At 31.1% G+C, this 14705-nt stretch overlaps 2 protein-coding genes across 5 annotated transcripts; both read right to left on the bottom strand.

Moving 5' to 3' along the window:
- Positions 1-2506: 2506 nt before the first annotated feature.
- On the bottom strand, positions 2507-5143 carry LOC113786581 (uncharacterized). Of its 4 annotated transcripts, XM_027334465.2 has the most exons (7): positions 4958-5119; positions 4596-4819; positions 4257-4495; positions 3646-3738; positions 3463-3567; positions 2738-2810; positions 2507-2621 (listed from the first exon to the last, which is right to left on the bottom strand). In XM_027334465.2, the coding sequence occupies exons 1-7, from the start codon at positions 4960-4962 to the stop codon at positions 2611-2613; spliced, it is 750 nt and encodes a 249-aa protein (XP_027190266.1). In that variant the 5' UTR covers positions 4963-5119; the 3' UTR covers positions 2507-2610. The 4 variants fall into 4 exon arrangements, with proteins under 4 accessions (XP_027190266.1, XP_073224499.1, XP_073224497.1 ...); XM_073368398.1 differs by lacking the exons at positions 2507-2621; positions 2738-2810 and adding an exon at positions 2954-3205 and having other exon boundaries at positions 4662-4819; positions 4958-5143; XM_073368396.1 differs by lacking the exons at positions 2507-2621; positions 2738-2810 and adding an exon at positions 2958-3205 and having other exon boundaries at positions 4958-5132.
- A 2080-nt stretch (positions 5144-7223) lies between these two features.
- On the bottom strand, positions 7224-8510 carry LOC101502246 (uncharacterized). The gene has a single exon (XM_004499806.1). It carries the CDS (start codon positions 8508-8510, stop codon positions 7224-7226), a length of 1287 nt encoding a protein of 428 aa, XP_004499863.1.
- Between the last annotated feature and the right edge of the window lie 6195 nt (positions 8511-14705).

Raw genomic sequence — 14705 nt, 5'->3', positions numbered from 1 at the left:
TGTTTGTTGGCCTGTACGACCTGTACAAAGTTAGACCCCGACTTGGTAATACGCCCAGCAGCCAGAGAGTTATCTATTCTTTTTATTGCTCATTGAACCTTCATATTTTGCTCATAAATATTAAAAATATTTCCGAAATTATTTTTTTTTTATCTTAAAATATATTAATTAATTTCCACAATTGCGACGTTTGAAATTCAAAAACTTTTAAATTAATAATATCAATATTTGTTACTTAAACAAATAATTAAAAACTATTAAAATCACACTTTTAAATACTATAAATTATTCCATTTTACACTCAAATACTAAGTTCCGGTAATTCAGCTTCCCTTCTGTTTATGCATTATAGTCCAATATAGACCTTTGACAACTTTGTACAAATATATTATAAGCTTTTTTTACTGAAATGTATTACAAGCTTTGCATATTCTCAATTTTTGTAAAAACCTTTAAATTAAGAGTAATTTGGCTTAAGTTAATAGGTTTATAAATTATAATTATGAATATTTTTAGCATTGTTAAGTTTTTGTGTTAGATTAAATAATAGTAGCAAAGTTGAACTATTTGAAATTAAAATAAAATAATTTTCAAATATATTTAATTTATCAATTTGGTCCGTTTAAAAAATAAGTTTCTTCTATAAGATTTTTTTTTTACATTTTGGTTCCTACAATCCTACCATTAATTTAAATTAAGAGTTTTTTTTACTTTACGTTTTAGCTACGGTTTCGTTGTTTGAGTGTGACGTTGATTTGTTTATCTTTATAGTGTGACGTTTTTTTTTTTTTCCGTATCTAGATGTGGTGTTCACAATGACATATGATCCATTTTTTCGTACTATATTTTAAGTAAGGTACTTATCTAAGTGTTACAAATGACTTGTTAATACGTGGTTGAATTTGTAATGTCATAATCCACCTATAGTCTCTATGAGGGAAAACCAACAAATTTTTTTTTCAAAGATAAATAACATTAAAGATTGTGGATCTCACAATATTCTCAACCACTGACCAATGAAATAGCATAATTTTATTGTTTTGAATAAGATTTTGATTTGATTATTTTTCTTTATTTTCTGCAATTTTTATGTGTATCGCTAATATGTTTTTTATTTTTTTAATCATGATTGTAAAAAAAAAAAAAACGTTTAACTTCTAACTCATGCAGGTTGCCATATGATCACGAAAATTGAAAAAAATGTCACAAGTGGATCCGTCTTGGAAGAGAGGAATCCTTAGATTTTATGTTCGTGGGAATTGAGATGGTTACAAATGGTTGTTTTTTCTCTCACTCTTAGAGAGCTATTTTTAACCTCCTATATTTTTAAAACACAATAGCCAAGCTAAATAATACAGATTCATATGAAGAAAAAAAATGTACTTTTTTTGGAATGTATCCTTGCTAAGTATATATAGCGGATGGAAAAAGAATCACCCCACCTTTATTGGACAATGATGGTGCTCTAGAGAGAGAAGTTTGGTTTGTCCATGTGTCAAGAAAAAGAAAATTGTGTTGCACATCGATTATTCAATTTTATCCACTCAATGTCAGACTTTCCTTTTTAGTATGTATTCGATTTTCTCCCTCCAAGATTTAGAAAGTATGTGTGGGTTTAGGAAAAAACTTTCTCCCTCCTTTACACAAAATAATAAGAAAAAACTTTCTCCAACCTTAAATGAGTTTGGATTTTTACGTCCAAATCAAACAAATTTTTGTGCCATTAATTTGAAAGCACACTTTAAAACAATTTATGTCGTCTAGAAGGTGGCGTTTAGCCTGAGCATGCAAAAGAGTTATCCACCATAAGCAAGTGCCATTTTTACCTGCACTTGTCAGTCGTGATCGGTAGTTTTTTTAATTTTTTTTATATAAACTTGAATGAGGAATAACATAATAATTTATAATTATACTCATATACTTTGTTTCACTACAAGAAATTTTACGTTTAGTGACAGTGAAAATTTGTAGGTAAACGTATAAAAATCGTAGGGATATCCAAAATTACCTATACCGACGGGATTTTTTTTCGTGGTATATAATTGCCCAATACCTATGGATTTTCGCCGTGGCTATAAGGTATAGTGACAGAATTTTTTCCGTTGCAGTAAGGATTTGATTTTAACTACGGATATTTCATTGTTGGTATATACTTTAGCCATAATTTATAAAAATTATACCTACGGTTTTGATTCTATTGCTATACATTTAAGTGACAACTTTTTTCTATTGGTATAGGTTTTAAGAGTAATTTATTTATTAAAAATATTAATTTTTTGTTATCAACAAAAATTATATAATAATTTAAAATTTATTTTATAAAATTAACGAAATATAAATATACAATGAAATATATATATCTAAGACTCAAAATAAAATAAAAGGTGTTCATCGTATATATTAAAAATTAACAAAAAGTCTTACAACGATAAAACAATAGTTAAACAATGATCATAGTAGCGCACTGTAGTGAATTTTTACTTAGTAGTGGAAAAAGTCTTACTAACATTTAAAATAGACATCTTGTGTCATACATAACAATCTCAAAAAATATTAAGAAATTGAGTCCACTAAATTGCCAATATTACATCTTCAACAACAAATTAGCTTTTAATCTTCACCTATAATCAATAAAATAACAAATGAATAAATACACGATTCCACATAAAAATATTACTAATAAAATAGAGAAAATGTTAATGATTTTAATTAAAATTAACTAACACTATCTAATTACCATTTTCATTATTTTCGTTGTTGTTTGGACTAAGTGAATTCAAATGGTTTTGAGCACTAGTAGCATCAGGAACCTATCACAAAAAATAGAAAATATTACCTATGAAAAATACGATTATGGAACTTATGAAGTTAGTTGGATAAGATTGATAACTTATGATATTTCTGTTTTGCAGCTTGTATTATATCATTAACATCTTCTCCAGAAAATCGATTTTGAATTAAAGTCAGCACATTTGCTAACAAGTTTTCCATATTCTTAACTCTTTCGCGCAACTCTTCATTTTCAGATGCACAAACCTTCGATTTTTTAGAATGAGGAATCTTGCCCATACATCGCATACGTCCGTTTTTATCAGGTCCTTGTACTTGATAAAATATATCATCCTTCCAAGACATAGATAGAACCTTGTGTGTCTTGGGTTGATTGAGAAGTTCCAGCCTCATTACTATGTTTTTTTAGTTCTTCCTAAAAAATAAAATAAAAATTATTAATGATTGAAAATACCGAATTGAAATTGACATTCAAAGCATGTGGTACTACAATAAGATCCAATTAAAAAACTTCAACACTGCATATAGGCTAACAAGTCCAAAATCTCCTAAAAGGTCAAGTAAAAATCCAATACAATCATCATACATTTGAAAATAAAATTCAGCATTTTGTCAAACTTAATTTATACACATTTTATATATTGGTACCGTTTAATTATTATCAAAACTTACAATCAATCTTGCAGCCTTTTCATTGACAATTGTTCCATCTTTACGAGTGCGGGTATCAATGTAAATCTCTTTACGTCCAGGCAACACTCCTTTGCCCTTTTTTATCTACAACCAAATAAATAAGTTAAATGCATTTCATTTTTAATTTAAATTAAAGCCATAAAAATAGAAATAGAAATAAACCTTCTCATCAATAAACTTTGGGAGACTTTTTGAACCCATACAATGAACATCTTCAAACTTAGCACGATTTTGCCTATTAATTTTACTTATTTTCTACAATTGATATAAAATATTAGACTTACTTGTCCTTCATCAGAAAATCAATGATGAACCAAACCACGATATTGATTAGGGTCAACTCTATCATCTGGTACAAGAGATGAAACTTCTTCTTCTGTTTTAGTAGGGTCATATGCCATTGACTTTAGATCACCCTTCTATTGCCTCCATTTCTCATTCAGTTCAGATTTTAACATTTCTCTTGTTAAGTCATTTATTGGACGAACAAACTCAAATTTACTCTACATGATAAGAGATGTTAAAGAAACATGTTATATTAGTTAAATGTATTCTTACAGTTATCAACATATTATGATGTAGTTTGAGTGTGCTAAACATCTATATTCTTAAACTATAAGTATAATTATAAATTGTTAATCCATCAAATATTCCTAACATCATCATTGTACATCAAACATGTTAGAGCACAAAAACTAAAAAACATGTTAATTGTACATCTCAATTGACTTCTTAAAAAAATGTTATATTAGTTAAATGAATAATCATAATACCTCTATTAATTTCAACATTTCTTCTTTGTAATCATTTGGCATAACTTTCCATGACTTGTAGTTGATAGGAGCATATTGATACCTTCTAGCTACGCTACCAATGAAACGAGTTAGAGTTGTCCCTTCCTCACCAATGGGTCGACCATATTTGTCCAAATTAACGATTATTAAATCACCATGTTCCATTTCCCATACATCTAACATTTTTGTAGGACCTCTAGCCCGTTTAGGCTCTACTTCTACAAACAAAACAAAAGGACAATAACATTATGTGTGCATATAAGTCATAATAAAAATAATATAAATAAAACTTCAAAACAAAGAATATATAATTAATACCTTTTTCAATTTGTTCTTCTTCAACTTCTATATCAGAGGGAATTGAGTGAGATTCTACAGACTCACGTATGACACCTTCTGCATGACAAGGACTAGAACGCGTTTCTGCAACATTACTTCCTTCTACATTGGTTGAGTTTGTATTATTAGAAGTAGACTGAATTCCTTCATTATCACTTGCTCGATGTCGAATATTTAACTTTCTTCTTCGAGCCATTGCTTCTCTAACACAAAATTATAAATGAGTAACTTGGACAAAAGTCAAAAAACATAGACAAATCTAAAAGTATAAGAAAAACATAGACAAATCTAAAAGTATAAGAAAAACATAATGTATAAAATCATGCACAATTAGAACACACTTCATTCGTCTTCCTCATCATCTTCATTATCTTCATCATCATCCATATTATCAACATCAACAACTTCAAAAAAATCATTATCATCTTCAACTTCAAGCCTAACCAAATCATTAACATTTTGAGTAGCTTCACTTGTATCGCCCATTAGTTGCCCATGAATTTCTTCAATTTCATTAGATTCCTCATCACCCATATCATAGATATCCCTAACTTTTGCATTGAGAACAACAAGCCAATCCTTGTTTCTCTCATCATATATATAAAACACATTTTTAGCTTGTGATGCAAACACAAATGGGTCATTTTTCCCAGTATGTTTTAAAAATTTGAAATTAACAAGCGTCATGTCAAACTTATCTTTCTTGATACCTTTATTAATATCAACCCAATCACATTTAAATAACACAAACTTGTACTTTCCAGAATAATCCAACAACAGTATATTATATCAGTTATTGCCCCATAGTAATTAATTTCATCTGTTGAGGTCTTTGTCTTTACAACAACTCCACTATTTTGTGTTTTCAAAAATCTCTCTCTCTTCTTTGTGTGGAATCTAAAACCATTAATCGCATAACCTGTGTATCTTCTTACTACCTCAGATGGTCCATGGGATAACCATCTAAGTTCATGAGTAACTTCTGAGCTCTTTTGTTCATCCATACATTGGATCTAAAATATTTCATGAAAAACAATCAGTAAAATTTAAATAATTAAATTATTATATGCTCACCCTGAGTTTAAACCACTCAATAAATTTTTGACCATGTTGCTTGTCAATTTCAAGTTGTGCCAATCGTCGTGGTCGACACTGTCTCTTAACATGTAAAATATGTTCTCTAAAAGTAACAGTAATAGAGTTAAAAAAAATGTAATAAAAATTCCAATTGTATAAAATTGAAATATGATATGTGACTTACTCTATAAATGGAGCAACTGCATCACAATTAGAAAGCACATATCTATGTGCATGTGCTAACTCTTTCTTGTCAAGTTTAGTTCTACTCACTTTCTTCCTCTTCCCTAATCGTAGCTTTTGTTGTTTCTTTATCCCTAATGGCCTTCCATAGACTTCATCGTCATTTCTGTTAGGTCTATTGAACCTAGTTTCTACCCCAAATAGATATTGCAAACAAAACGTCAAACATTCATTGGCCAAAAATCCCTCTGCAATTGATCCTTCTAGATGGGCTCTATTACGTACAAAGGACTTAAGAGTAAGAAGAAACCTGAAAGTGACGAAAATTTAATATATCTATGTTCTCAACATCCAAAAAAACTTGTTTAACACTTTTAATTAAACCAATTTTTATAAACATACATACCTCTCAATCGGATACATCCATCGATATTGTACCGGTCCAGCAACTTGGGCTTCGTGTGCCAAATGAATTACCAAATGCATCATAACAGTAAAAAATGGAGGAAAAATTGTTTCCCACTGACAAAGTGTGATAACTATTTGAGACTCCAATTGTGATAGAAATTCCACATTAAGTACCTTAGAACAAATTTTCTTGAAGAAATTGCAAAGATCAACTAACACTAAAGTGACTTTATCTGGCAATGAACCCCGTAATGCTACTGGAAGAAGCTCTTGCATCAAAACATGACAATCGTAACTTTTTAATCCAAACATCTTGTGTTGCTTGACATGCACACAACATGGGATGTTTGATGAGCATTCATCTGGAGTTTTTACATTCTTGAGAATGCTTAGGAAAGATTCCTTTTCTTTGTTAGTCATTTGATAGCATGCTCTAGGCAAACGCGTTGTAGTTATATTAGGACTTGGTTGAGGATGGAGCATACTTCTTATGCCCATATCTACAAGATCAGCTCGTGCCTTATAATTATCTTTGGATTTTCCCTCTTGGTTTAACAATGTACCAATAATGTTGTCACATACGTTCTTTTCAATGTGCATCACATCAAGATTATGACGCAATACATTATATTGCCAATAAGGCAATGTGAAGAAAATGCTCTTCTTTTTCCAAGGTTGTGCTCCATTTGCTAGACCTTTTTCTCTACATTCATCTATTTGTCTTAAAATATCAGTCCCATCAAGTCTTTTAGGAGGGATCCTTAGATCTCGTGTTCCATCAAAATCCCTACTATTCAATCTCCAATTATGTTTGGGAGATAACCAACGACGATGACCCATGTAGCAAATTTTTTTACCATGACGTAACCACTGCGAAGCAGTTTCAATACCACAACATGGACATGCATATTGACCTTTAGTACTGTAACACCCCGTTCTTCAATATGCTGGAAAGTCATTAATAGTCCACATCACAGCTGCACGAAGTTGAAATGTCTCTTTCTTATAGGCATCAAATGTTTCAATTCCATCATCCCATAACTCTTGCAACTCTTGTACTAAAGGTTGCAGATAAATGTCAATGTTATTTCCAGGACCTTTTGGACCCGGAATTAATAGTGATAACATGAAGTATGGTTGTTTCATGCACATCCAAGGAGGAAGATTGTAAGGAATTAGAATGACAGGCCAAGTGCTATGAGTAATACTCATAGTCTTGAAAGGATTGAAACCATCTGAAGCCACTCCTAATCGAACATTACGAGGATCTAACGAAAATGTTGGATATCGAGCGTCAAAATTCTTCCAAGCAAGGGAATCAGCTGGATGCCTAAGAGAACCATCATTCAATCTACTCTCATGGTGCCATCTCATTGATTCTGCAACTTTGGAGGACATGTATAACCTTTGCAACCTTGGTTTCAATGGAAACCATCGAAGGATCTTTGCTGGTATCTTCTTTCGCCTCTCAGAAGTCTCCATTCCATTACCTTGTACGTCTTCATTTGTTGTTTTCCACCTTGACGTACTACACTTTGGACATACTTCATATTTGGCATATTTATCCCAATATAATATGCAATCATTGGGACAAGCATGGATCTTCTCATACCCCAAACCTAATCCTGAAACAATCTTTTTAGTTTCATAATATGACTTTGGCAAAACATTTTCTTCTGGTAAAGCATCTCTTAGTAAATCAAGCAACATGGAGAATGACTTGTCACTCCACCCATGAAGACACTTTAAATGATACAAATGTACCATAAATGATAGCTTGCTATACTTCTTACAGTTGGGGTAAAGCATTTGCTCATTCTCCTTTACAAATTCGTAAAATTTAGAGTTTTCTCTAACTTCGGGAATCCTTTCACCTTCACCACAAATTGGCTCTTCTGTAGAATGAACTCCAAATACATCATGAACTAATCCATCCATGTCATGCTCCATTTCTACATTTTGTTTAGTAGCGCTACTTGAAGTTCTAGGTTTTTCACCATGATATATCCATTGTCTATAGCCTCTAAGAAATCCACGATGTGGATCTGTTAAGTGTTCATAAACACATACGCGAGAATAAGAGTGACAATTGGCACATTTTGTACAAGGACACATTATTTTTCCATTGATTTGTGAATTTTGAAAAGCAAATTCAAGAAATTCATTAACTCCTCGAATATATTCTTCACTTTTTTTGGATGGATCACACATCCATTCTCTATCCATTTGGAAAAATTAACTGAAAATGGATGATGCAAGTCCTAAAAAATTAACAATCTTAAAATTCAAATGAAGAACATGGTATTCAACAACAACATCAAATCATGGTATTCAACATAAAAGGGTCAAAAAAATTGTAAATTAAAAGTATATAAATTAAAAGTTTCTTATATGATTGACACAAATGATTCACAATGGCCTACTTATAGGTAAATTCAATGCACATAATTGCTGTTATGCACTTGATTTTGAATTGAACATTTCATTCAATCATTAAAAAACTTGAAATTAAACAAGAAACCTACACAACAGATTCACATTATACAAAACAGATTCACAAAACAACTGCAATTGCAATATACAAAACAATAGCAATATACAAAAAATCTGTCAAAAAACAAAAATAAAAATCAGATCGATATTTGAATGTTCTTAATACAATTCCCCCGAACATTGCAATTGCAATATTATTAGAAGCACAAGTATCAGCAAATCCACACAAGCCAACTGAAATTAAAAAACTTGAAATTAAACAAGAAACCTACACAACAGATTCACATTATACAAAACAGATTCACAAAACAAAACAATAGCAATATACAAAAAATCTGTCAAAAAACAAAAATAAAAATCAGATCGATATTTGAATGTTCTTAATACAATTCCCCCTAACATTGCAATTGCAATATTATTAGAAGCACAAGTATCAGCAAATCCACACAAGCCAACTGAAATTAAAAAACTTGAAATTAAACAAGAAACCTACACAACAGATTCACATTATACAAAACAGATTCACAAAACAACTGCAATTGCAATATACAAAACAATAGCAATATACAAAAAATCTGTCAAAAAACAAAAATAAAAATCAGATCGATATTTGAATGTTCTTAATACAATTCCCCCTAACATTGCAATTGCAATATTATTAGAAGCACAAGTATCAGCAAATCCACACAAGCCAACTGAAATTAAAAAACTTGAAATTAAACAAGAAACCTACACAACAGATTCACATTATACAAAACAGATTCACAAAACAACTGCAATTGCAATATACAAAACAATAGCAATATACAAAAAGATAAGTCCCTAATGCAAACTAGAAGTTTGGAAGGAGCCCTTACCTTAACGTTAGCTTTAACGTGGGTTTTCGGTACCGCGAGTAAAACCGGTAAAATATTTGCTCGCAACGTCGCCTCCAAATTGGTCCCCTAGCACCGTGGCGTGGTAGTGAGCAACTTTCCCTTCTAACTCTTCGCGAAATGAAGCTTGGATCTAGAAGAAATGGAGGGGTTTGTGTTTGGATCTCAGATACCGTTTTTCTTCGTTTTCGAATCAAAGAGGATGAGTGGAGTTGCGAAATCCTTGTTCTAACTCTCACCCAACCTTGGGTTACTAGTTTTGAAGAAAAGAAAGCGACGAAAATGAAAACGGGAGAAAGGAGGGAAATCGGTTCACGGTTCAGAGGAAGGAGATGGAAATTGGCGATTTTCTTTCCTTTCTTTTTCTTTCCTTTCTTTTTCCTTTCTTCCTTTTTCCTTCCTTCCTTTTATACTATTTTCTTTTCCTTTTCCTTCCTTCTAGTTTTCCTTTCTTTTTCCCTCCAAACAAACATATATAGATAATAAATATAACTTAACAAATATCTCAAAACATCTAGATATTTGTTAAATTACCGTTTCACCCGAAACGCATTAAATTATCCGTAAAGGATTCACCGCAGTTAATTCAATTTATTTATCGACGAGAAATTCTAATCGACATCAAAATATCTTTTTGATTATAAAAACTCCAAAATATTATTACTTTGGCTTAAAAGTCTCCGAGCCAAAATCCAAAATACACCAAAAATACATAAAGGGTACTTAAAAATTATGGGTCTTACAAGTACTCCATCCAGACAAGTTAGCATATGCTGAAAAGTCGTTAATAGTCCACATCATAGCTGCACAAAGTTGAAATGTCTCTTTCTTATAGGCATCAAATGTTTCAATTCCATCATCCCATAACTCTTGCAACTCTTGTACTAAAGGTTGCAGATAAATGTCAATGTTATTTCCAGGACCTTTTGGACCCGGAATTAATAGTGATAACATGAAGTATGGTTGTTTCATGCACATCCAAGGAGGAAGATTGTAAGGAATTAGAATGACAGGCCAAGTGCTATGAGTAATACTCATAGTCTTGAAAGGATTGAAACCATTTGAAGCCACTCCTAATCGAACATTATGAGGATCTAATGAAAATGTTGGATACCGAGCGTCAAAATTCTTCCAAGCAAGGGAATCAGCTGGATGCCTAAGAGAACCATCATTCAATCTACTCTCATGGTGTTATCTCATTGATTCTGCAACTTTGGAGGACATGTATAACCTTTGCAACCTTGGTTTCAATGGAAACCATCGAAGGATCTTTGTTGGTATCTTCTTTCGCCGCTAAGAAGTCTCCATTCCATTACCTTGTACGTCTTCATTTGTTGTTTTCCACCTTGATGTACTGCACTTTGGACATACTTCATATTTGGCATACTTCACCACAAATTTGGCATATTTGGCATACCTCACCACAAATTGGCTCTTCTGTAGAATGAATTCCAAATACATCATGAACTAATCCATCCATGTCATGCTCCATTTCTACATTTTGTTTAGTAGCGCTACTTGAAGTTCTAGGTTTTTCACCATGATATATCCATTGTCTATAGCCTCTAAGAAATCCACGGTGTAGATCTGTTAAGTGTTCATAAACACATACGCAAGAATAAGAGTGGCAATTGACACATTTTGTACAATGGCAGATTATTTTTCCATTGATTTGTGAATTTTGAAAAGCAAATTCAAGAAATTCATTAACTCCTCGAATATATTCTTCACTTTTTTTTTGATGGATCACACATCCATTCTCTATAAGCCATTTGGAAAAATTAACTGAAAATGGATGATGCAAGTCCTAAAAAATTAACAATCTGAAAATTCAAATGAAGAACATGGTATTCAACAACAACATCAGATCATGGTATTCAACATAAAAAGGGTCAAAACATTTCTTGTTTTTTTTTTATAATGAACAAAAAATTTGTCAAGAACATGGTATTCAACAACAACATCAGGTCATCAACAACAAGAGGTTAGGTCATCAACAACAACATCAGAACATAACAGAACATTCTCAGAACAGAACAGGTCATCAACAACAACATCATAGGTTTAAACAACATCACAGGTTATCAACAACAACATCAGAACATTCTCAGAACAGAATAGGTCATCAACAACAACATCACAGGTTATCAACAACAACAACAACAGAACATTCTCAGAACAGAACAATACAACATCACAGGTTCAGAACAGAACATTCTCAACGGGTTCATAACAGAACAATACAACATCACAAGTTTGAGAAATTACCGGTGGTGCGAGAACGATGAGAACGACAGTGCGACGGCGGTGAGAACGACGGTTCGACGGTGCAACGGTTCGATGGCGAGTCCTTTATAGCGACAACGAGTGCAGCTCGGGATGGCGAGAAGGAGAAGGCAGCGATTAGGATTCGTGATTCAGAGGTTAGGGGTCCGATTGGGGCTCAGATTGGGTGAAAGAGGACAACAGTCTTGGATTTTAGGTGTTTTGATGAGAAAGGGTTTAGTTGGTACTTGGTACTAATTTAGGTTTTGGCTGTATTGAAATTGGGTGCATTAAAAAAATTAGGATTTTGCCTCCACTAAATTTTTTTTGACTTAAATCGTGAAAATTTTGTACAATTTTATTTTCACAAACAATTAAGATTTTGGCTCCTTTAAAAATATATTTTTTTTCAATTTTGATGTCTATAGCCACATATTTAAGTGTGTAACTATAACAATTAGTGACAAATTTATGTCACTGAAGGTATAAGACACATATACCAACAATAACTAATTTATCTGTGGGGATAGATTGTTTATACCTACAATTTTTAATTTTGTCATTATAAGCTTCTGTAGGTATATGTTTGTTTTCTTGTAGTGTTTGAAGGACAACGAAGAACATGAATTCTAGTTTGATTTGAGTTTTCATATCCAATTTGACTCTTGTTTTTATATTGATTGTGATTGCATTTGAGTTATTTTATGGTGCTGAATCTGATTTTCGTCTTCCTTTGCACAAAATTCAAGGTAATTTTTCTATTGTGGATAGATATAGATTGGATTTTATATAACATAATTATTTGATTTTGTGTATAGATCTACTATTTCATTGTTGTTATGTTTCATTAATATTTTTTGAAAATATCTGTAAGAGTGTTTAATTGTGGGTATGGATCATGATAACACTATGAAACTTTTGTATCCATCAATGGCAATAGAAATTGTTGAGAGAGATCAAGGTTAATAATATTTTGCTTGAATATATGATTGGTTATTTAAATTTAAAGATTTATTTTTATTTTTTAAAATTAATGTGTATATTTGATTATAGTGAAATATTTCAACAAATATTTTTTTATCATAGGGAAGGTATATGAAATTAAAAATACAACAAATCTATTAATAAAAAACGAGAACATAAAGATCATATTCATTAGAAATATGTATAACGAATATTACTTACACATTGTTTGGAGCTACATGATGATGTTCAAACACACACACACACACAAAAACATGTTGCTTTGTTTCATCATTAACTACAATTGAAACTCAATATCACTCAATGTTTTAGGTTACCTTGCAATATTTCAAGATGGATGTCTATTGCCATGTATTTATGCATTGCATATATGTCAACGTTTTTTTTAACAAATTTCCACTATAGGAAATCAATACACGCTTACAAGTACTACCTATGACAACAAACCAATGACAACCCATGACATATCCACGTCATATGTGACTCCTCACATACTGCAAAAACAAGATAACCATAGGCTACAAAACGATACAAAAATTCTGATCAGCCAAATATATACTTAATAAGGATTTGTGTTGCGCAGTCGGTTTAGATATTCACAACAATCTTTAAATAAACAAAAAAAAAAATTTAACTTGCACGATCACCAACTAGCTCATTATCATTAAACTTTTTGTATTGAGCAATAAACTTGTACTGTTATTTGAATATATATTTATATATTTATTTTTATGTTGATTGGATGTAAAGTTTTTGACAAATATATTAAAAATTTGAAATACAAATTATAGGATCAAACCATTCAATCTAATAAAATTAGATATACTTTTAAATTTTAAATACAAATTCTACGATCCAACCGTTTGATCTAATTTAATTACTCACACTTTGAAATTTTAAACAAACTATAGGATCCAACTTTTTGATCTAATCTAATTAATCAGCTCTTTGAAATTCTAAACACAAATTGTATAATCAAATTGTGCTATCTAATCTAATTAGTCACACTTTGAAATTTGAAATCCAATTTCTATGATCCAATTGTGGTATCTAATCTAATTAGTCAAACTTTAAAAGTTGAAACTCAAATTCCACGATCCAACCATGCTATCTAATCTAATTAGTTACACTTTGAAATTTTAAACACAAATTATAGGTTCCAACCATTCGATCTAATCTAATTAGTCATACTTTGAAATTTGAAACACAAATTCTACGATCCAACCATTCGATCTAATCTAATTAGTCACACTTTGAAATTTAATACAAAAATTATATGATCCAACCTTGCTATCTAATCTAACTAGTCAATTTTTGAAATTTGAAACAACAATTCTAAAATCCAGCCGCTCGATCTTATCTAATTAGCCACACTTTAAAATTTTAAACAAAAACTCTATGATTCAACTGTTCAGTCTAATCTAATTAGTCACACTTTAAGATTTAAACACAAATTCTACGATCCAACCATTCAATCTAATTTGATTAGTCATGATTTAAAATTTTAAACATAAATTCTACAATCCAACCTTTCAATCTAATCTAATTATTCATACTTTCAAATTTTAAACACAAATTCTATGATCCAACTATTCTATCTAATCTAATTAGTTACACTTTGAAATTTTAAATACAAATTATAGAATCCAATTGTTTTATCTAATCTAATTAGTCACACTTTGAAATTTTAAACACAAATTACACAATCCAATTGTACTATTTAATCTAATTAGCCACACTTTGAAACTTGAAATCCAAATTCTACGATCCAACCGTTCGATTTAATCTAATTAGTCACACTTTG

This window comes from Cicer arietinum, chromosome 5, assembly GCF_000331145.2.
Source record: "Cicer arietinum cultivar CDC Frontier isolate Library 1 chromosome 5, Cicar.CDCFrontier_v2.0, whole genome shotgun sequence".
Classification (NCBI taxonomy): Eukaryota; Viridiplantae; Streptophyta; class Magnoliopsida; order Fabales; family Fabaceae; genus Cicer; species Cicer arietinum.
This window is presented reverse-complemented; position numbering and strand designations above follow the sequence as displayed.

Excerpts from the sequence above, each read along its gene's own strand:
- LOC113786581 (XM_073368396.1), bottom strand. Across the intron at positions 3,739-4,256 it reads AAATGTTGAAATTAATAGAG|AAAATAAGTAAAATTAATAG; the intron begins GTATTATGATTA and ends TATCAATTGTAG. Across the intron at positions 3,568-3,645 it reads CAAAGTTTATTGATGAGAAG|ATAAAAAAGGGCAAAGGAGT; the intron begins GTTTATTTCTAT and ends ATTTGGTTGTAG.
- LOC101502246 (XM_004499806.1), bottom strand. The coding sequence starts at position 8,510 with ATGGATAGAGAATGGATGTGTGATCCATCCAAAAAAAGTGAAGAATAT.